Source organism: Danio rerio, chromosome 1, assembly GCF_052040795.2.
Source record: "Danio rerio strain M-AB ecotype USA chromosome 1, GRCz13ab, whole genome shotgun sequence".
Classification (NCBI taxonomy): domain Eukaryota; kingdom Metazoa; phylum Chordata; class Actinopteri; order Cypriniformes; family Danionidae; genus Danio; species Danio rerio.
In genome coordinates, this window is record NC_141021.1 from 4,954,941 (window position 1) to 4,979,193 (window position 24,253).

At 35.1% G+C, this 24,253-nt stretch overlaps 1 protein-coding gene and 2 long non-coding RNA genes across 7 annotated transcripts in view; 2 read left to right on the forward strand and 1 right to left on the reverse strand.

Annotated features, from left to right (window-relative positions):
• LOC137495392 (uncharacterized) overlaps positions 1-24,253 on the forward strand; it is a 143,023-nt gene that overhangs the window by 45,415 nt on the left and 73,355 nt on the right. Inside the window, exon 3 of one of the 4 annotated variants that reach the window (XR_015476116.1) lies at positions 579-1,129. The exons of the other annotated variants lie outside the window; for them this stretch is intronic. This is a non-coding gene — a long non-coding RNA (uncharacterized LOC137495392). Of the gene's footprint in view, positions 1-578; positions 1,130-24,253 lie in introns of those variants that run through there. 4 annotated transcript variants of the gene reach the window in all.
• LOC147846652 (uncharacterized) lies at positions 2,183-5,398 on the forward strand. The gene is made up of 2 exons (XR_015476126.1): positions 2,183-3,526; positions 5,114-5,398. It is a non-coding gene; the product is annotated as an uncharacterized LOC147846652 (long non-coding RNA).
• slitrk5 (SLIT and NTRK like family member 5) lies at positions 15,786-21,912 on the reverse strand. Of its 2 annotated transcripts, none has more exons than XM_087236628.1 (2): positions 21,193-21,912; positions 15,786-19,542 (listed from the first exon to the last, which is right to left on the reverse strand). In XM_087236628.1, the coding sequence occupies exon 2, from the start codon at positions 19,483-19,485 to the stop codon at positions 16,882-16,884; it is 2,604 nt and encodes an 867-aa protein (XP_087092754.1). In that variant the 5' UTR covers positions 19,486-19,542; positions 21,193-21,912; the 3' UTR covers positions 15,786-16,881. The 2 variants fall into 2 exon arrangements, with proteins under 2 accessions (XP_087092754.1, XP_087092755.1); XM_087236629.1 differs by having other exon boundaries at positions 20,412-21,800.

Genomic DNA, 24,253 nt, shown 5'->3' on the forward strand with positions numbered 1-24,253 from the left:
AAAAAACAATCATTCAAATAAAATAATTCAATCAATCAATATATCAGTTAATCAATCAATTAATCAATAAATCAATCATTTAACCAACCAACCAAACAACTAAAAAAACAACCTACCAAAAAAATATGTCAATCCAACAATCAGTCAGTCAGTCACTCAATCAACCAAACATAAAAAAAAACAACCAACAAACCAATCCATCAACCATCCATCTTATAAAAATCAATCAATCAATCTATAGATCAATCAATCATTCAATCAAAAAAACAACCAACCAAAAAAAATCAATCAATCAATCAGTCAGTGTCGTGGGGAATTTAAATAACAGCCCAATGGATTTGTGTTATCATTAATCCATTTTAATCAAATATCCACAGGTGTTTTAGCTTCATTTTAAATCAGTGTAACTGTAATTGTTATAAAGTTGAACAAAACACTCTTTTTCCCCTCTCTGAAATAAAAAGGGAAACATAGAAGAGCTTCTTTTCCGTTTCCATTTCACACACTCAAATCAGCCGAACATTTTTAGTTTTTTTTTTAGTGATGATGAAATATCTTTTGCTTTGTCTTCCATGCAGTATCTTCATTAAGACAGCATCAGTCTCACACAAGCCGGAAATGAAGGCGTCTCTTCACCAGCACTTCATTAGACATGCTATCTCATGCTCCCTGATTCTTTCTGAGAGCCTCAATTTGGATCAACACTGTCGTCTCTGCCAGACACAGCAAAACCAGGACAAGACAAAACAGCCAAAGAACAAAATCCAACCGGATGACTTACACAACCAATAGAGCTTCATTTGAAATGCATGCACTTCAGAACATGGCAGAAAAAAGAAAGAATACGACAATAGCCTAAAAAAATAAACCCTCAGCTCTGAATCTGCCATAGGAAACGATCTGCATATAATAGACATGAGTCGTGCATGAAATCACATTGTTATGTGGGGAGATTTGGTTTCAGTCCTGCATGATATGTGCACACAGCTGTGTGTGGATCTGCACATGTCTGTGCTGAATGTGAAATTCAATCCAGAGGCAATTTTTAGACACAGCACAACTCTCCAGAAATAACAATGCACCAAACTAGAGAGACATTACAAGAAATACAATAGTTGGACCCAAATGTAAAATAAAATAAAATAAAATAAAATTAAATTAAATTAAATTAAATTAAATTAAATTAAATTAAATTAAATTAAATTAAACGTAACACTTTAAATTTATGGTCAATTAGTTCAAGTTAGGTAATGTTAACATGGACTTAGTTCAAGTTAGGTAATGTTAACATGAACGTAATATTAATAATACATTTATTACTGTATTTATTCCTCTTTGTTAACGTTAATTAGTTAGTTAGTTAGTTAGTTAGTTAGGTAGTTAGTTAGTTAGTTAGTTAGTTAGTTAGTTAGTTAGTTAAATAGTTAAATTCATGTTAGTTCATGTTAAGTCAGTGTGCATTACCTAATGTAACAAGCACAACTTTGGATTTTAATACATTAGTTAATGTTAAACTATGAAAAATAAATGCTTCACAAGATTATTCATGCTTAGTTAATGTTAGTAAATATATTTACTAACTCTAACTAATGAACCATTATAAGTGTTATTAAGCAAAATCAAAGCAAAACAAAACAAAACAACAATAAATAAATAAATAAATAAATAAATAATGAATGATCGAATGAGATGAACATATTCTTTAAATATGAAAACGTTTGAAATGACGTGTTAAAAAATAAAATAAAATAAATGAAAAAAAAGAATGAGTAAATAAATAAATAAAATAAAAAACAGTGAACATATTATTTAAACATGAAAATGTTTAAAATGACATATTCAAAATAAAATAATGTAAAAAAAATTAAGGAATGAATTAATACAAAAATAAACATAATAATAAAAAATAAGTAAATAAATAAATAAATACATGGCGAACACATTATTTCAATATCAAAATGTTTGAAAGACATGTTAAAACTTAATTGAGAAAAAAAGAATGAATAAATAAATAAAAAATAAGATGAATGCATTATTTCAATATCAAAATGTTTAAATTGACATAAAATAACAAATAAAATGACAAATAAAATAAAAAATGTAAAAAAAATGAATGAATGAATGAATGAATAAATAAATAAATAAATAAATAAATAAATAAATAAATAAATAAATAAATAAGGTGATCGTACTGACATGCAAACGTATTTTTGTCATGTGCACTGTAATCCACACGTGGTCCAGCTGCACTCTCATAGCGGGGAAATAAAAACAAAATCTTCGATGCAGCACATTTATAAATGCAACACTGATGACCGACGTCTCCAAACACTTCTTATTCTTCCACTTGTTTTGGCAGCACAACATGGCGTCTCTCTGCCGTCTGAACACTGTACTGCGTGCTGATTGGTTTAAACCAAGTCTTTCTTATGAATGAAAGCTGCACGCTCAGAGACATCACGATGCACTCGCAGGTACAGACATCCAGTCTACAAGCTGGAATACACACAAGGATCTAATCGGCGTGACGCAGCTTCAAAAATTAGTTTCAAAAGGGAAGAACGGATTTGCTCGAAATATTGCAAAAACAACCAATTATCACGTTTTTGTGTAATATATGTGTCCTAATAGTGGTTTTAGCAGAGTGGGACACATATACGACTGTCAACAGCTCAAAAAAAGTGTTTTGGTGTTTCGTGACCCTTTAAAGGGAAAAGGAGATGAGACTCTAATTGGTTTAATGCATGTGATGCTCAAAACACAGCCAGAACTCATTAAAAGAATAAGCACAACCGTGTTAGACCATGTTTTTTTCTAGCAAAAGTGGATTCAGACATACAGTACCTTTAATGCTTTTGTGCTATGCTCTTTAGACTTTGCGCCTAGATTGTTAAAACAGAGACTAATATGTTTTGCATGTCTAGAGGTTGCTTTTTGATTTAGGAATTTGTAGATATTTGGACTAGAAACAACTCAACAAATCTAAGTAAGAAAATCATTTTTTTTTTACCTTGTAAGGACTGAAAGTATATTTATATCTTCACAAATGCACTCAAGTAAAAGTAGTCACATGAAATCAACGTGTTTCTACATGTTGTTACTTTTTTCTGTAACATTTCTGTTTTCATTGTATGACATCTAGAGTGTACTAACCAGATGAGAAATGTTCTGCATGGGAGGAATGACCCAGTTGTTTGCACTCCAGCTGCCCACAATCACTGATCAAGTACAAATGAAATGGGACAGTGCATTCGGATCCTCACACTCTGTCTTTTTACATTCACGGTTATGCGCTGAGAGCTTGTTTCAAAGTGACTTAAAGTGCATAGAAGGTTAACATTTTAGCAGCACGCGTGTTCCCTGGGAAGAAACACACAAGTCTCGTGCGACCAGTCAGAAGTTTAAAAAGTACTAAAAAAGATGCTCAGGTGAAAGTGGTGGTCTTGAGTGAAACATATAATTAATTAAAGAAAAATATCTTCTTAGGAAAAAAAAATCTGCTTTTTGTTAAACAGAAATAAACAGGGTGCCTAATAATTCTGACTTCAACTGTATGCGTTCAATCTAACACTACTAGAAGCATCATCTCATGTACTGTCGCCTAAGTGGTATCGGTAGCAGTGCAAGGCTGATGAATTAGCTTTTGTACCTTTAAATAAATATCGATACATGGCTACATCAATAATATATCGTGGTTGGATTTATCACAATAAACCAGCATCGATATTTTGTCCTGGCTCTATTACTAAATAATTAAATGTGATCAAAAATAACACTGTGCAGTCTTCATTGCTGATCCCAACTCCACATTGCAGATGCTGCCATGTGACTATTGTGAACGCACACATTGCAATATCGATGATGAAACGATATATCGCCCTGGATGGCAGTGCATAATATTAATAGTGTATAATATTTTGCTAAATAAGTTTCAAGATACTAGTGTTCAACTTAAAGTGATATTTAAAGGCTTAACTAAGTTAATAAGCTAGGTAAGTTAGGGTAATTAGGCAAATCATTGCATATTAATGGTTCTGTAGAAAATCAAAAACATATATAGCTTAAGGGGGCTAATAATATTGACCTTGAAAGCATTTTAAAATAATTAAAAACTGCTTTTTTTCCAGCCTAAATAAAACAAACAAGACTTTCTCCAGAAGAAAAAATATAGGAAATACTGTGAAAATTTCCTTGCTCTGTTAAACATCATTTGGAAAATATTTTCAAGGATGTTCATTTTGAGGATCCTTACTATTTACATCAATATTTTATATTTTTTTTTCTTTAAATTATCAAGTTAGCCATTCTGTTCAGACTTATATTTTTGTTCCTCGTTGTAAACAATCTATGGGTAAAAGAGCTTTTATGTTTAAGGCTCCAACAGATTGGATTAATTTACTGATGCGAACACTCAATCCATTACATCATTTAAGGTCTTTAAGCAGACTTTGCTATCTTATTTTACTTTGTATTGTACTTGCTTTTCCTGAGGATATTATAATTTATATGTTGCTTGATTTACTGATCTGTATATAGTTTATATATATATATATATATATATATATATATATATATATATATATATATATATATATATAGAGTTGAAGTCAGAATTATTAGCCCCCTTTTGATTTTTTTTGTCTTTTTTTAAATATTTCCCAAATGATGTTTAACAGGGCAAGGACATTTTCACAGTATGTCTGATAATATTTTTTTCATCTGGAGAAAAAGTCTCATTTGTTTTATTTCGGTGAGAATAAAAGTACTTTTGAAATTTTTAAAAAACATTTTTGGGACAAAATTATTAGCCTCTTTAAGCTATTTTTTCTTTCTCGATAGTCTACAATCATTACTCAATAACTTGCCTAATTACCCTAACCTGCCTAGTTCACCTATCTACCCTAGTTAAGCCTCTAAATGTCACTTTAAGCTGTATAGAAGTGTCTTAAAAATATCAAGTAAAATATTATTTACTTTCATCATGACAAAGATAAAATAAATCTGTTATTAGAGATGAGTTATTAAAACTATTATGTTTAGAAATGTGCTGAAACAATCTTCCTTCCATTAAACAGAAATTGGGGAAAAAAATAAACGGGCGCTAATGATTCAGGGGGGCTAATAATTCTGATTTCAATTGTATATATGTATGTATGTATAATACTCCACCCCCCCTCCCTTCTTTTCTTTTCTATTTTATTATTTTTCTTTTACTTTATTTTATTTATTTACTTATTTTTTATAATATGTCATGTTTTTTGGATGTTGTGTACGTTATGTTTTGTCTTCTTCTGTTGTTATTATGTGATTGCGATTAATTGTGGGACCCCCTCGAAAACAAGATGGTACATCTAAAGGGGTTCATCCCAATGAATAAATATCAAATATTTGAAATAAATCACAGGAGAGCTAATAATTCTGACTTCAACTGTACACACAGCGCATGGCATCACACATTCCCCGGCCAACTTCACCCAATGTGACTTTGCTTGCTCTGTGACTATGATGTAAAGCCTGTTGTTAAACGGCTTGAAGCACTCAAGCGGCGATACATCAACCTGTTGTATTTTTATTTTTATTCTTTTTCGGCCAGACATCACAAGGGCCGGGATGCAGGGAGTCAGTAATGCGACGCTCGCCATTTATCAAACGACAGGGTTACTGTGGCTGCCTATCGCTAGGTGCAGTTTTGTAAACAAACATATAAAAAAAAAGGCAGTAATAAATACAGCATGAAGTCTGAACCAACACACAGCCCATCAGGGTGTCACAGGCACCGTTGCTGATAAGAAAAGTACAATAGTAGTCTGCTGAACTCCAGAAATATAAATATTAAAAAAAAAACTGCTTCAGGATCCCAGCGCACACAGGAACAAAAGGTTATCGCGCAGTGTGATCGCATTTGTGTCTGCTTATATTAGTTTGCAGTGTACAAGGACATTTTGTACAGCGTGACATCAGTGATTAGGCCTATGATTCAGTGCATTTCTTAGAAATAGCATTTATAGAGCCTATTAATTCCATTAATTTGATAGTAGAAACCTCCAAGCATTTACGGGTCAAAGATGAGATGTGTTGTTTCAGTGCATGCATCACATTGAATGATTAAAAATTAGTACATGTTGTATTATATTTGAAAGTGTCTGCTTTAATGGCTCAAGTTAATTTTGTAATTTACTGAAGCCAATTCAGCAGCTTATCTAACTAAATAACTTACGATAACGGACCAAAAACTAGTACACCTAAATGTATATGTCAGAAAAATATTAGATACAAATTTAAACAGAGGAGAAATTAAGAGAAGCCATATATATATATATATATATATATATATATATATATATATATATATATATATATATATATATATATATATATATATATATACATATATATATAATTTAGCTGAAATTTGGCTAGTTGCAATTTATCTTTTGCAACATTTTAATGTAATTGCATTATCTTTCAATTTCTAAATATGTTTGGTGAATGTGGCTGCCTTTCGCTAGGTGTTTTGTAAACAAACATATTAAAAAGGCAGTAATAAATACAAGAATTTGGGGTAATAAAATGTCCAGAAATATCCTTAAAGGGATAGTTTACACAAAAATGAAACCTCAACCTTTACTTGTTCAAACCCTTTTTGAGTTTCTTTTTTTTTTTGTTAAACACAGAAGATATTAGGAAGAATGCTGGGACCTTGTGGTTTTCGTAGAAATATGTGTTGTTTTGATGCATGCATCACATTGAATATGTAAAAAGTATATGATATTTTACATAATATATGCAAGTTTCTGCTTTATTGGCATGAACTAATATTGTACTAATTATACATACATACAGTTGAAGTCAGTTGACTATTTTTTTTTATATATAAATATTTCCCAAATGATGTTTAACAGAGCAAGGAAATTTTCACAGTATGTCTGATAATATTATTTCTTCTGGAGAAAGTCTTATTTGTTTTATTTCGGCTAGAATAAAAGCAGTTTTTAATTATTTCCCAAATTTTTAGCCCCTTTAAGCTATATTTTTTCCGACAGTCTACAGAACAAACCATCGTTGTACAATAACTTGCCTAATTACCCTAACCTGCCTAGTTAACCTAATTAACCTAGTTAAGCCTTTAAATGTCTCTTTAAGCTGTATAGAAGTGTCTTGAACAATATCTATAAAATATTATTTACTGCCATCATGGCAAAGTTAAAATAAATCAGTTATTAGAAATGAGTGATTAAAACTATTATGTTTAGAGGAAATCTTCTGTTGGGGAAAAATAAACAGGGGGGCTAATAACTCAGAGGGGACTAATAATTCTGACTTCAACTGTATTAATAATTGTAAATGTTGTACTATATATGCACATTTCTGCCTAACGGTTCAAACTAATTTTGTGGTAATAAAATGTCAAAAATATCCTTAAAGGGATAGTTCACGCAAAAATTTAATTTGGTCATCATTTGCTCAATCTTTACTTGTTCAAAAACTGTTTGAGTTTCTTTCATCTGTTGAACACAAAAGAAGATATTTTAAAGAATGCTGATGGTTGCTGCGATGTCTTCTGTAAATCATTGCTTAAAATAAGTATTAAAGTCACGATGATAATGATGATTATTATTAGTATTATTATTATTATTATTAATGGTAGTAGTAGTAGTAGTAGTAGTATTAACAACAACACAAAAAACAGCAATAATAATAATAATAATAATAATAATAATAAGAAGAAGAAGAAGAAGAAGAAGAAATTAATACTATCATCATCATCATCATCATCAACAACATGATTAGTATTATTAATAATAATTATTATAAGTTTTATACATGACATAATATAATATAAAATATATGTTATGTTTTACTTGTAAATGTTTTTGCTTTACAAATAGAAATGAGATAACAGCGTCCATAAATACATAAATACTTTGTTTTCATTACAAAGAACAGAACAGTAAATACACTGAACTCTTCACACCAGCTGCTCAAGAGTCATATTAACTAAAGGATAAATACACTCTTGATAAAACACTCGAGATTAGTCTACGGTTTGTGCCATCTTTTAACAGCATTATACATTTGCACATGAATTAGCATTTATTTCAGGAAGCAATCTATCTATCTATCTATCTATCTATCTATCTATCTATCTATCTATCTATCTATCTATCTATCTATCTATCTATCTATCTATCTATCTATCTATCTATCTATCTATCTATCTATCTATCTATCATCTATCTATCCATCCATCCATCCATCCATCCATTTATTTATCTACGCCGTGAAGTGCTGTGTTTCACACAATAGATTTGTGTTGGTACAACATGTAGAAATTAAGTTAACTAATTACTTTATAACAAATTTAGGCAGATTAAACATAAAACAATTAAGTTAACCCAACAAAATCTCAACAATGGTGTTGTTTTAGATCATTTCAAATAAGTAGTTTAAACAAGCAACAAAAATATATATATATATATTTTAATGGATCTTTTTTTCTCTCTTTGACTGAAAGACACACGCGAGGATCTTAAGGAAAGCAAACAGCATGCCGACGGCGAAAATCCAGCCATAAGTTTTAGGTAAAACAGAAATCTTCAAACTCACACTGTCCTACATTAAATTATATTTAGCCTGGGTGAAATGAGAACAGCATCAGAGCGCTGACGTCAACATCAGGCTTTCCTTTCTAATTCTCTTTGCTTCACTTGTTAGCTTAGCCCAATGAAATCTAAAGGGAGTCGAGACAAAAACAAATTAGTCGTGTTTTCGCACTTAAAACAGCCCGCAGCTCCTTCACAGGGGCCTTTTCTGTGTCTCTTTGTCGGGCTCGTTCCTCTACCAGCACAAAACTGCTAATTCGCCAAAAATACACTAATTAAAACAATTTTCCACAACAATCCGGGAAGATGAAGCCACGTCGGGTGTCATTTGAACTACATGAATGCAGTCGTATGAGGCACAGTTTGCCATGTTTATGGTAATTTCCCTTGGATTAGCCACTAACCAACAGGTGTCTAGTTGCTATGGCGACCGCTGCCAGTTACCAGCCCATAAGCATGGATAACTGTGTTTCTCACAGCATCCGAAAACTTGGCTACAAGCAGCGTGCTTTGCGCGTCTGAATGGGTGATGCGTGCAATCTGAATACTTTAGCTTCATAAACCACTTTATTTGCTTCTAGGGGCCCATCGAGGCCCAAATTAGACCCTGTACACTGTCCAAATCGCATGGATACTACTGAACACTTGGTTTTTAAGGATAAACACGAGCAGCAACAAACCCCTAAACCATTCAATGTATAATTATCTCCATTAGCTCTTGGCATAGCTCGAGCATTAAAGCAATATATTTTCCATCGCAATGCATGTCTCTCATAACATCAGATGCATGATGGACATTAACGCAGCATATACTGTAATTAAAGAGTGCTTTCGCAGCTTGTTTTCTTTTTATAAACCAGAGATACAGTCAACACAGGCTCATTCTGAAAATGTAGCCCTATATACATTTCTGGAGATCGCGAATTATGTAGCCAGAGGTCTTTACGAATTCTTTGCATTTCGTTTCCTTTTTGTGCTTAGCAGCTGATCGATTATCTCTGTATGGAAGGCTTTTCCGCTAGTTTGTCCAGTGGCTCACTATGTATGTCAGTGGATTTGAGACGCAGAGAGGATTGCTTTTGTAAACACTATTGGTTGGGTTTAGGGAAGTGGGTGGTCGCTGGTCAATCAGTGCTTTTTAAAGCATTATGGGTTGGGTTTAGGGAAGGAGGAGGGTGGGTCAGTCAATCGGTCAGTCAGTCAGTCAGCGACCTCTGGTGGACTGGAGAACAGCAGGTGCGAATGGCACTTGCGAGAGAAATTTGAAATTTCTAAAAGTATACACAGCGGCCTCTAATGAATTCACAAAAACAAAAACAGCAAAAAAATGTAGCTCCTGGGACATATTTGACACTCTCTAGAAATGTGTATAGGGGTGCATATTCAGAATATATATATATATATATATATATATATATATATATATATATATATATATATATATATATATATATATATATATATACATACATACAGTGCTCAGCATATATGGGTACACCCCTCATAAATCTCTCGTGTAAATTAACATTTTCTATAGGATGCTTTACAATATTATATTTGTGCATATACATTAGTTTAGTCAGTACCGAAGCCAAATCTGGAGCTAAACTAACAGAATAACTTACAATTAATGGTTTAAAAATGAGTACCCCAAAGTTATGTTAGGTAAAAATATTAAATACAAATTATTTTTATAAATAATTTTCATATTTTAATATTAATAAAATAAAATTAAGCAAATATCAAGAGAAACGAAAATATATACACAATTTCGTTGAAATGTTGAAGTTTATAATTTTGTTTTACAATATTTTGCATGAATTTAAATGTATTATTTTCCATTTCTAAAGGCGCTCTGTGACTAAAATATTATTTTATTAAATATATCAGTTTAATAAATCTGTTTTGTTCAAATGCACCGAAATATATTACCCATATTTACTAAGATATTGATTCAAATATCACTCAGTTATATATTATTACTCAATTATAAATTGAGTAAAAATGTTGTCATTTCATTTAGTTTTTTTATTCTGAATTTTTAATTCTGATATGTTTAAATTACAACATGACACATTCAAACATACACGGACATGTTTCGGTGAGGAGAATGACCGCAGCTTAACACGTGGGTTAAAACAAATAAACAGTTTAAATAAAGTTTAATTTGGAATGAAGGAGCACATGGGAGAGTTGTTTCAAGATGGCTGCCAGGTAAGAAGATCTCTCATATTTCTCCAGCTTCATATTACATTTTCTTTTTGATTATCATTGATGATATAGGTAGTTTACATAATTTACATAAATGTTAGAATTACAGATTTTTTTAAAGTCTGATTATATGCACTGCATGAGTAAAAATTTGCTAAATCAACATAACTTTCCTATGATAAGCAAAACGTACAGGGATAGATAGATAGATAGATAGATAGATAGATAGATAGATAGATAGATAGATAGATAGATAGATAGATAGATAGATAGATAGATAGATAGATAGATAGATAGATAGATAGATAGATAGATAGATTTGATTTGGTAATGTAATTGGCTCTTGAACATTTCCTGCTTGTTATTAAACTATTTCATAACTGTAACAAAAGGCAATTCAGTCATATTTTTGCATTAGAACAGCTTTTATAACATTATTTGTCAATATCTGGGCCTTTTTGAATTCACGGAAGCTTATTTTGAGCATCTATCAAATGCATCCCTCATATATATAAAACACAATTCTTAAGTTGTTTTGGGGGGACAACTTAATTGTTTTATGTTTAATCCACTTAATATATAACCACAATTTAGTTAACTTAATGATTGTGTGGACAACATGAAGGAATTGTGTAGAACCCAGAGTTTTTTTTTGTTTTTGCAGTTCATATATTTTATATATTTTGTATATATATATATATATATATATATATATATATATATATATATATATATATATATATATATATATATATATATATACAGTTGAAGTCAGAATTATTAGCCCCCCCCTGACTTATTAGCGCCCCTGTTTATTTTTTCCCCAATTTCTGTTTAATAGAGAGAAGATTGTTTCAGCACATTTCTAATCATAATAGTTTTAAAACCCTTTTTCTAATAACTGATTTATTTTATTTTTGCCATGATGACAGTAAATAATATTTCTCAAGACACTTCTATCCAGCTTAAAGTGACATTTAAAGGCTTAACTAGGTTAATAAGGTGAACTAGGCGGGTTAGGGTAATTAGGCAAGTTATTCTATAACGATGGTTTATTCTGTAGACTATCGGGAAAAAAAATGCTTAAAGGGGCTAATAATATTGTCCCAAAAATTGTTTTTAAAAAATTCAAAACTGCTTTAATTCTAGCCGAAATAAAACAAATAGCACTTTCTCCAGAAGAAAAAATATTATCAGACATACAGTGAAAATTTCCTTCCTCTGTCAAACATCAACTGTTTAACTGTATATATACACACGCACACACTGCATACAAAACGGCGTGCAAATATTATATTATTTATTTGATATAGCTTTATAAGTGTACTTGTTGTTAAATATCTAAATATTCTAAATTTTTAAAGCTTGAAGATGCTGATGGCCTTTAAAAAACATCATCACTGTCTTGTAAAAAGAGTCCATTAGTCTACCAGATTGTATCACTTTTTCACCACAGGGTAACTACTCCAGATTTCATTCTCAAGTGGGTCGAAACCACAATTGCTGTGTTCACACATGCCCAAATAAACAGAGAAGACAGAAAACGTTCCAAGCACATCAAATGCAGGCAAAAAGCAATAGAAACAATGCAGAGCTGCAGATTTGCTCCAGTCGAAACACCCACACAAGATGCAAAAGAACCGCACTCAATCATTCAGAAAACCCATACGAATAGGTGTGCAAACAAATTAGCAATGAATAAGCAAACACGACTTTGAACATCTCCAGGCCAGACGGCAAACTCACATTGTTACAGAGGCTTAAAATGACTCCCAACCTGCAAAATTATCGCACTTTAACGTTTCCCCACGGCTCAAGGAGTTCCATTAAATACCATGATTAAACTAATCAACAGACTCATTGGTGCCTGTCAGATATCATCGCTGCCTTCTCAATTAGCCAAACCTCCTTGAACTCAATTGCAAATGTCGTCAATCGCATGCCATCTCCCTCCCAGGTCCTCTCCGCAGCAGTGACCCCCCCCCGAAAACGAGATAAGTGAAATAATCAGTGGGGAAATTAAACATGGTAGGCTCCCCTGACGGCCCCTCCCAAAGCCCATCATCCCGATTAAGAGGCATCATTTGCAATTTGCGCATGTGGAGGTACGCAACTGATGTTTTTGTCTTACTTTCATGCCACCCAATCAGTAATGCAGCCCTCGCTGTTCAAAAATATCCTTCGGTTCAGAGCGCACATTAGCTCGGTGGCCAAAAACAATATCAGCTAATGGTTCGAGGAACAGGCATGCATTTAAATGGAGATCATTTAGGCGAACGGTACCATATTGGAATGCATCCTAAGCATGGCATCAAAACAACTGTGAATTTCCAACAACCTTAAAAGTACGACACTCCTGGAGTCTGACCTTCTGATGCAGGTATCCTTCGGATGCAAATGAAGTAGTCCTGCTGGAGAACCCAGGAGACTGATCCGGAAGACTCCAATTATGCTTTCTGAAGACGTTGATGCATAACGTTTTATTCATGTCTGCTTATCTACATTTCCTTGATTGAAAATAACAGAAAAACAAGCAACACTTTGTTGAAAATACATGGTTAAGCATTGAAGAAAAAAAAAAAAAACAGTCACATGACAATCAGCCCTTGCGCGTTATTAATTACATTAACATCCCTCAGCAGCACACTCAGTGTGTAAGAGTACGTCAAGGTCGGTCCTCTCATAATAGCGCCTTTGTGGCTTTACAGCGCCACAATTCACCCTCTTCAGCTTATAAAGACAAGTTGTCAGGTTACCCAAATTATTCAAGCCCCTCATCCTCGGATGCAGCCTTCATTTTGCTTCACAGCTATAAAAAGATCCACATCGTGCTCAAAGTGGAATAGGACCCTTGAGCCTAGTGAGGCACTGGGTACAAAGCAGACCTCTTTATCATTGAGCAGAGGGCCAGGTCAGCTTCCCTCCCAGCTTCCTCTCAACACTCGACACAGCAATTTAAAATCCACTGGCTGAACCAATATTTTAGTCCGTCATGGTATAGAGGGCAAACGGCGAACTTCTTATGAAGCACCTTTAAAGATCAAGGTATAATCCATTGATCCGAGGGCTTCCAAACGACTTGGGGAAAAAAAAGGAGTGTGTGATTGTTCGATGCAAACCCTTGTTTTCAAGATATCCACTTGCATATACTGTTTATATTTGTGTAATATCACCTGTTTGTGGTAATAGATCATCTCCATTATTAGCATATGGCAGAATAGCTACAATTGATTACTTGTTCCATCTTACACCGTTAGAATAGTTGACCCTATTTAGTAGCTTATTGTGTTGAAGAATAATGGCCTGTTTCCACTGAGTGGTACTGCATTTCCACTGAGTGGTACGGTACGGTATAGTTCGGTTTGCTTTCATGGCCGTTTCCACTGTCAAAAGGTACCAAAGAGCTAACTGTACCATACCAACCTTTCAAAAGGGTAATTAGCATAACAAAAGGGTACCAAAAGGTGGAGCCCGATGCACAGTTGAACCCTATTGGTTTACAGAGATACGTCAGTAGCTCGTGCACAAGCCAGGAGAATGAAAACAAACGAAACGGCATTTTTAAATACACAGCCGAGACATTACACCTGAATAATACATAAAAATAATAACAAGCCATGCTCGACTCGAGCTCGAACAAATCTTGTCGTCATCTTGAAGAACAGCCACAAAGCCAAGAAGAAAACAGAGTCTACCCTCATTGTTTACAAGGCTGTCTAAAGCTCGCCTCCGCGTCTATATTTGAAATAACAAACTTCTTGAGCTGATGATAATATTGTTCGCGTGATTATTGAAGTGCTTCTGACATCCGATCCTTTTAGAAATGGACAAATGCAAGAGTGAAGCCCACGGGCGTAGATTTGGTCTTGACATTGGCGGGGACGTAAATCCCTAGAGGGCATGTATTGAACAGCACAAATTCTGTAGGTTTTAAACACTTAATAATACAAATAACAATTAATGAAACACATCTTATGATGCAAAAGTCTATTTACATGACTTTACTGCAATCTGGCTTTAATGAGGTCAGAAAGTAGACATTTTGAGAGGCATGTGATGCACTTTAACAGTTTCATCCCGATTATCAATTACACATGTCTATGGAATTAACCCTTTGAGCACATCTAGGCTACTAAAGGTTGGTAGAGCATTATTTTATTTTGAAGGCGATTCAATTATTGGTGAGGATATTTCAGTAATTGGTGGATATTGGTGGGGACACATCCCGTCCGTCCATGCCAAGTCTACGCCCTGAAGGCGAAGAAAAAAAAGGAGAAGCCGGAAAAAAAAAACTAAATGATTCTATCAGCAGCCTAAAGCATGAACATGTTTAACTATTATCATCACCATTTTGGACTATTTTGAACTCGGAATGACGTGATAACTTTCTAGCAGAGGTTACATGTGCTAGTGAGGAGTAAAGAGAGGTTTGCACTGACTCTGAGCTTAATGTTGTGTTGTTTTTGAACCCAAATAAGGACTAATTGTATGCTGTGTGTAGTTTTTCTGTAATTGGTGACATATCAAAGACTGTAAGGGGCTGTATGTGTTCATATATGCTGCATTTACTTATTTATTTTATATAATCGCAGACGTTACAGTAGGTTACTTCTCTTTGATCTGCCCTTTATAATCAAGCCATGTTCATAGAAAGGTTAGTAATGAATATTTACACACATTTATGTGTATAAAGCATCTGTTTTGAAAGAAGTGCTTCTCATATAATATGTGAACGACCCGTATAGCTTTCCTCAAGTGAGAATGATGTCGACTGAAACTATCTGTCCTACATCACACCCACAAAAAGGGTACCAATGGTGCCCTTTTGGCAGTGGAAACGCAAGCCTGATATAAGTGACATAAGTGTACCGTACCACTCAGTGGAAATGGGCCATAAGGGGTTTGTGAGCTGAACCAATACAGACAAACTACCTGAGTATGGATTTAGCTATTGAATTAACTTTGCAATCGTTGGTTACCTGTGGTCAAGCTGGTTTTAATTCCCGACAAAGATCTATAAGAACCGGACATCATATTTATTGATGACATAAACATATTTTGGTCAATATAGTGCAATAAGTGCAAAGCAATCAAAACAATGAAAACGATAAGGGAAAGAGAATTGCGAATGCTTGTATAAAAATAGGTGTTACATTAAAATATCAGTATTACACAACATAATTATTACTTCAATTATTATTTATGAATTTCGATATAACATATTAAAAATACATATTAAGAATGAATGCACATATTCATTTTTAATATATAATCTTTCTCCTAATGTTAGCTGGGAAGACCCCGTGGCCTTCCATCTTCCAAAAAAGTGCAGACAGCATACAAAGACACTTTTCCTTTGAAATCGGTAAATGATGCAGAGTCTCTCTTCGACGTTGGGGTGTGCCACTGCTGGAAAAAAAAAGGAGCCACTTGTACAATGCAAGCTACAGTAAGTGATCGGAAACTACAAACGAAATGCTCGTACAGAGAATCATGGGACATGACACACGTAATATCGATGAGCATTGAAAAAATGTTGAAAATACATGGCAAAGAGTATACCAATAAATACAGTACTTACTTACAGACTAAAGCAGAGGAACTGTCCTGCTCGATTGGATGCGCTGCTGTATAGTGTTTCTGTCAGAAAGTAGTTTCTTTTTCTTTTGAACATGAACCCCCTCCCCTGACCCCCTTAAAACCGCCATATCCGTATGATTATATTCCTGAAAATGTATTTGGATGAGATTAACCTGTACACTTAGATTTATGCGTATTCAATCATCGACTTAAAAAAATAGATTTTGCATTGCCAGTTTTATATCACAACTCGTGCTTTCATCCAAGTTCAGCGAGCTCTATTTATTTCTTAGTTATTTCTGTAATGCCATGTGGTTCTGAAAATAAAGTAACATAGTTCGGCACACCCCACTGAAGGTTTTGGACAATTTCCTTTTTTTTTTTTTTGTTTTCTTTTGAGTTGGTGTGTATTGTGCCAAGGCACCCTCCAGTTTGAGTCAGCATAAGGGGGGGAATGCTCCTACTGCATTGATAGATAGACCAATGTTTAAAACTGGCTCTGTGTTGTCTGTTTCTCAAGAACTTCGAGGTAGTCCGGCTCTATTTGAAGTTTTGCCTTTAATTCCAAATAGTCATTTCTATTGGGCTCCACAAAGACAGTACTTGGCATCGTACCATAAAGCATAGTCTCTCGTAATCCTTCGGGATGTGAGAACTGGCGCCTGACGTCGAAGTTTGGTTGGTATGTGTATGGGACGGGGCCAGAGTACTTATATTCAAATCTGCCACCAGCAGTCGCTGGAGACTTATCCGGCTCCAAGACCCCTCTGAAGAAGTGTTCCGTGTCCTGAACAGGAGAAGGTTGCTCACGAGGTTCGATGACGTTCACTGTGTACTTTTGGTTCCTCAAGGAGACCTCCTGGTCCTCATCTACATTGCTACTGTAGGTGACCTTGAGCTCGTGCATATTCGAGTAATCATCTACAGCGTTCCCTTCGCGGGACCTGTAGATTGGGTTTTTGCACATGTGGCCTAATGTATGGGGAATGTACTCATAGACGAGCCCCGCTGCGGGCTTGACTTTGGGGATGGAACGATTGCTATAGAGATTGTACTGCAGGTTGAAAGAGCTCACGTCTGAGTTGTTTGTGCTGGTACGGTCACTCTGAGACTTCTTGCGCCTCTTCATTACCACCACAAACAAGCCGGCTGCCACAAACACGGACATTATGAAAACCAGAAGGAGGCTCAGAATGAGAACAGACAAAGGAACATTGCTGGAAGTGGTGTTAAACCTTTGGGGCGTCTCTGTGGTAGTGATCCTGTCTGCCGAAGGCTCCTCGGAAGGAACTACGGTGGACACGATGACATCAGAGTAGTCTGGACATAATTGCTCAGAGGGGATGACCCGCATATCCTGTCCCGCAAGCCGCTTAGGTGTCACGCATTTAACATCATTGACCACCGTTCCAGAATTCAGCTGCTCCAACCAGATCTTCATGCCAACCACGTCACAGGTGCAATCCCAAGGGTTCTCGAACAGGTCAATCTGAACCAGAGCTTTCAGCTGGTCCAGAACTCCACTCACAGGCAGGTTTTGAAAGTGGTTGCTGCGGAGATTGAGGCGGGACAGAGACAGACTGGAGAAAATCCCTCCGGGTAACGTTTTTAAAAGATTGTTATTGAGGAACAGTAGCTGGAGATTGGGCACATAGCGAAAAGTGCCGCCTACAATCTCCCGAATCTTATTATATTCTAAATACAAGTACTGCAGACTCTTTAGCCCAAAGAACATATCTGAGGTGAGCCTGTCAATCAAATTGCCATTCAAGTACAGCCTACGTAGGTTAATTAAATCCCCAAAGGCTCTGTCGTGTATGACTGCTATCCGATTGTTTCCCAGGTGCAATAAATCCAATCCCTCGGCCTCCACAAAATCAGATCTGCGTACCACAGGGATGTAGTTTCCAGTGAGGTACATCTTTTTAGGATTGTATGGCTTGGGCTTTAGATCTGATATGTTTTCGATCTTCCTTTCCTGGCAGTTCACATTTAGCCCCAGATCGGAGATTTGCAGATTGCATGTACAGGTGGTGGGGCAGTCCAAAGGCACGGGGGATTTGGTCTGAAAACCAATGATGGGTCCGTAGTTGTAGGGGTTGGCTGGGATTCGAGATGTGGGCTTGGACTTGGTTTTGCTAGACTGGCGGGGACCCTTGGTGGGCCTCGATGAGGATCTCAGCACGGCTGAAGACGTGGCTGACGCCGTAACAGCTGCCGGTGTGGTCTGGAAGTAGCCGCTGGTGCTGAGCGGGGGAGGTGGACGCATCTCATACTCTGAAATGGCCCTTCTGGGACACAGTTCCTGCTTTGAGATCTCGTCCAGATCCCTGCCATGGAGTCTGAATGGAGTCTCACAAACCACCTCCCCCACTAGAGCAGTGTAGGCGATGCTCTCCAGCCAAGCCTTCAGCGCGATCAGCTCGCAAGAACAGTTCCACGGATTTTCCTCCAGCTGTAATTCCACCACTTTGTCCATATGCTCCAAAAGGCCGATGTAAGGGAAACTTTTTAAGCGATTGCCTCTTAGATCCAGGTGCGTTAAGGGCACATTCCGGAAAATGTTTGTGGGCAGAGCGGACAACAAGTTGTCATTGAGAATCAGCACAGTCAGTTGATGAAGCCTGTTCAGAGCATTAGGTTCAATAGTGCTAATAAAATTATAGTCAATCTGCAGGTACTCTAGGCTTTCCAGTCCGACGAAAGTGTCGTCCCTCAGAATGTCTATTTTGTTATTGTTCAAATGTAATCTCTTTAATCCCTGGAGGCCATTGAAAGACCCGGTCTCCACCTCCGAAATGTCATTATTACCTAAATGCAAAATAGTAACTCCAGTGTAGTTGATGAAGTCGTTGACAGACAATTTTTTCAGCAAATTGCCTGTCAGCAAAAGATGGTACATAGAAAAATGCACCGGGCTTATTTCCGACAGTCGCACAATGCCCCTGTTCTCACAACTGACAGTCAGAATGCCCTCCTTCTCCTCGCAAGTGCACAGATTCCTACAGATCTCCCCATAATTGTCATACAGCTCAACCAGACTCAGAGATGTGGCAACCAGCAATATTATTTTCAGAATCCAGATATGCATTTTCTTGTGCAGGAATGGCCCAGCTCACGGTAGTGCAGTTGTAGTTTCGGGTGTCATCTAGAAAAGGAAAAAATGCGATGAATGTCTGTTATATGAACACGCAATCTCCACATTTCCAAGTACATTACATTGAGGAAATGCTATATATATATATATATATATATATATATATATATATATATATATATATATATATATATATATATATATATATATATATATTTTTTTTTTTTTTTAATATATATATTTTTTTTTTTTACAGAATACTTCCCATCTATGTAAATCAAACTGTTCCTACTTAATGCAAAAACAGGTGCTGACATGAATAACCAATGCACACGGTTATTTAATCAAAACTTTCCAATGCAAAAGGTCTTAAATACAGATAATATACTTGTTTGCATGTTTAATCATGTAAGATCAGCCTCATTCTATACTCTATTAATGACATCAAATGCATGGATTTATTTAATATAATACATCATGTATATCATGTAATGCTGGTGATATTTCAAATACAACCACATATCTTTTTAACACGACATTCGGGTACATTTAAGAAGACAGAGAGAGGATAACGAGGAAAAACGAGAAGAAAAAAACACAGCGCACATTCTTTCTCCTTTGAAATTTAAAGTAACACTGGCATAAATACTCTCAATGCGCAATTTGGGAATGCATTTCCAACGTATTTTCCGGCGGCAACTCAACTCTAAGAGGAAAACATGTAAAGCCAGTTGCTGGTGTACTGAACAAATCGACATCTCCATGGTTTCCAACTTGAGCATCTGCCGTTGAACGAGACAGATGAGCAAATCTACATGTCATTGTGATTGAAAAAAAATATATATATCATGCCAGTAATTTTTCCCTCGAACCAGAGATCCTTGCCATACCTCTATGCAAATGACATTTCCCGTACTCACCCCACATATCCGACGTCTTCAGTTTTAACTTTAAAGGAGTATCGAAGTTAAACCCACGGAGTGCACGACACATCAACGTTTCACAAAGGTGCCTATGTTGAATTTCTCCATTTGACGGTAAATGTGACAGTCATAGCTCATCCCTCGGGCGAGAAAGACGCGAGTTGATTAAAAGCAAAACGCGACGTCATCGATTATACCCCGATTCCATCTTGATCGGGAGCAAACAATATTACATTAAAGCATTTTGTTGTGTAGAAGCATTTGTATCCATGCTAATCAACCTCTCTCTCTCTCACATACACACACACACACACACACATACACTCTCTCTTTCTCTCCCCACTCTCCCACATAAACACACACTTGGACGCACAAAGACGCACACAAACACATATTCACAGATCCAGCACAAATCAAACGCGCTATAGCACGATATAAAAGTCTACATCAGCCCTGATAATTACACAGATTTAATAAACGAACTAATTCAACACAAAAACAGCCCATTCATCGCGCACCCAAGCCGGTCTTTCCAAAGAAACGCGCAATGCCTTATAATCGAGGATGTAAAATCTAACGCCCGAAGGCTGTGAAGCACATACGAAGTTGTGTAGCGCGGACATAACTGAATATTTCACGAGGCAAACACATATATGTGTTAGGCTGTGTTCTGTGCCAACTGCGTTTCAGCACCACGGACAGCTCCAGCCGCAGCAGGATGTATACGGGGCTTCGAATGAGATTCGCTTTGCTTGGGAAGACAATCCGTGTTCCTTACCCGCTTAAATGTGGTAAAGTCGAATACATCATGAGCACAGCCAATCCATAACCTTGAAGACACCGGTCCCTCTTTTACCAGACTGTATGATAATCCGTGAAGTGGTTCGTGATCAGCCCGGGTATCACAAACTCTCCCTGGAAACGTGACGATCAGCAGGCTGAGACGAGGAAAAACGCAAGTTTAGGAATTTCTCTTGATGCGCACTGCCATTCCCCGGCAAAATCCAGCCGCTGCAATGTCCATTTTAAACGGAATGTATCCACAAGCTAGCCAGTCTATCCTTTTTTCTCAAAAACGGACGCGCAAAGTACGCATCCCCGAGACGCCTGTGAGTGGTACGGCTGCTATCGCGTTGAATCTCGCCGGATGCGCATGTGATTTCTTCGCTGATGTCTTCTTCCTCCAATGCAGCGTTGTCTGTGTTCATATTTTTGTTGTTTTAATTTCGTTTCGGCGAGAGGTTCCCGTAAATCCGTCTTTGGAGATGCGTTGCCATCTTAACTAGTGTTTCAACTAGTGGAACTTGGATTTCCATTGGCTCACTGTTGCTGTACTGTCGTCAGATCGATTGTAACATTTGGGGCAGGGTGGAATATTTATGAGAGGACTTAAAATAAGAGCTTCCTGCACAATACGCTGCCCTCTCCCCTGTCTTAATTTACGCGACGGAATAATTGGAGGGTGATGGCGATGGTAAGACAATCGGAGAGAGAAGAGGGAGAAAAAAAAGGCACAGTGTGTGTGCGTGTGTGAGATAGAGAGGAGAGAGAGAGAGAGTGCGATCGAGAGAGAGAGAGAGAGGCCCATAGAGGGCAGTGTTATTCGGTAAAAGAAGCTTCTGCCATCTGTATGCGGTACACGGCACGTTTAACTTGTTATATCCTATAGTCGAGTTCCATTTTGCATAATGAGCACAGAGTACGTGCCAATCAAAATCGCAGCTAATTTACTTTGGACAAAAGGAAGGTCTGCTAATGCGAGGGCTGGCAGTGCTAACTTTCATGTTGTGTGTTGTGAAAGAAAGAGCTCCTCCAGCAATGCTCAATCAAGCACATCACCCTCAAGGCACAGATCAGCGATGCTTCTGAGGTTGCATGGAGCGAGATTCGACTTCTAATCCCCGATCTTTCAGTGGGAGACAGATAAGCTAAATGACAGGCAAGCTTCAACCTTGGGTTACTGATTTGTCACCTGCAGGATGATGTATAGTGTACAGTCTCAGATAAACACAGAGGAGGAAAGACTACACAATGTGACCCCTAAAAGTGCATCGCAGCTAAAGTCACATTTAAAGGTGTATAAAGGTCACTGCATTCATTATAAATAAATATGAGCATTGCATTTATAGTCAAGCGTTTTTAGAAACATTTTAGAAGCGGTTATAAAATGGCAAAACAATAGCTATAACAATAAAATAAACAATCTTCTTCTTCTTCTTCTTCTTAATCTTATTATTATTATTATTATTATTATTATTATTATTATTAATATTAACTAACATTTATTTTGTCTTTTCTCTTCATAGGCTGTATATGTTAGCAAAAATGTAAAAACAAATCAAACAAAATAATGCAAAGCAACACCTTTTAAGAGGTTTTAAAATGGAAGAAAACAAGTCATAATAAGACAAAGGTAAAATTATTAAGCATTTGTTTAAAAATAATTAATAACCATTTTGATAACAATAACAACAACAACAATAATAATAATATTAATAATAATAATGATAATAATAATTATTATTATTATTTATTATTGTTGTTATTATTATTTTTATTTACCAACATTTATTTTGTCTATTCTCTTCAAAAATTAGAAATGTTAACACAAAAGTGTAAAAAAAAAAAAGTGAGCAAAACCTAAGAGGTTTTAAAATGGTAAAACAATATAATAAGACAAACAAAGGTAAAATTGAGCAGTCATTTAAAAAGTAATCATTAACAGCAATGATAATATTAATAATAACAATAATAATATAAATAATTTTAATTAAATAATAATAATAATAATAATTATTATTATTATTATTATTATTATTATTATACAATTATATTAAAATAGTAGTAGTAGTAGTAGTAGTAGTAGTAATGATGCTGATGATAAAAAATATATAATGATGATGATATTAATAATAATAATAATAATAATAATAATAATAATAATAATAATAGTAACAATAATATTAATAATAATAATAATAATAATAATAATAATAATAATAATAATAAATAAATACTACTACTACTACTACTACTACTACTACTACTACTACCACTACTACTACTACTAATAATAATATTTATTATTATTATTATTATTATTTATTATTATTATTATTATTATTACTATTAATAATATCATCATCATTGTTATTACTATTATTATTATTAATAATATTTATTATTATTATTATTATTATTAACTATTTATTTAGTCTTTTCTCTTTATCCACGTTATATGAATGTATTGTACAACTAAGTTTAAAAGAGTTTTTATTCTTTTTTTGTTGTGTTTTTTAACTGTTGGAATATTATTGAAATGTCATACTAAATCCTATTAAATTATACCAAATCAAACAAACAAACAAACAATGAATAAATAATAAATAAGAACAGAATTATGTAAAATATCTAAAAGAGCCAACAGTTCAAAAATATTTAAAAGAAAAACACAGCAATCAAAACATCAAAGTCAAACACAGAATTTATTTGGAAATATTTATTAAAAACACTGTGCAAATCTGACCTCTTTAATCTGCAAAAAAAAAAAAAAAAAATTATTATTATTGTTTTAAGTAATGCAATTCAATTTGAGCATTTTAACTGTGCTTAAACCACTCTAACATATCAACATACTGTACACTGTCAACAATTGCCTGTAGAATCTTCAGTAACTTATTGGCAGCAGTTCACCAGTAACTTACAGCAAAACTACAGTATTTACATTTACAGCACCATTTATCCTGCTGTATACGTATTTACAAAATTGTATGTACGTGTACATATTTACTGTAAAATGTACAGTAATGTTTACAATGCAACTTTAAAATACAGCAACA

Bases quoted from the DNA above. Each gene is read 5' to 3' on its own strand.
- slitrk5 (XM_087236628.1), bottom strand. From the start codon at position 19,485: ATGCATATCTGGATTCTGAAAATAATATTGCTGGTTGCCACATCTCTG.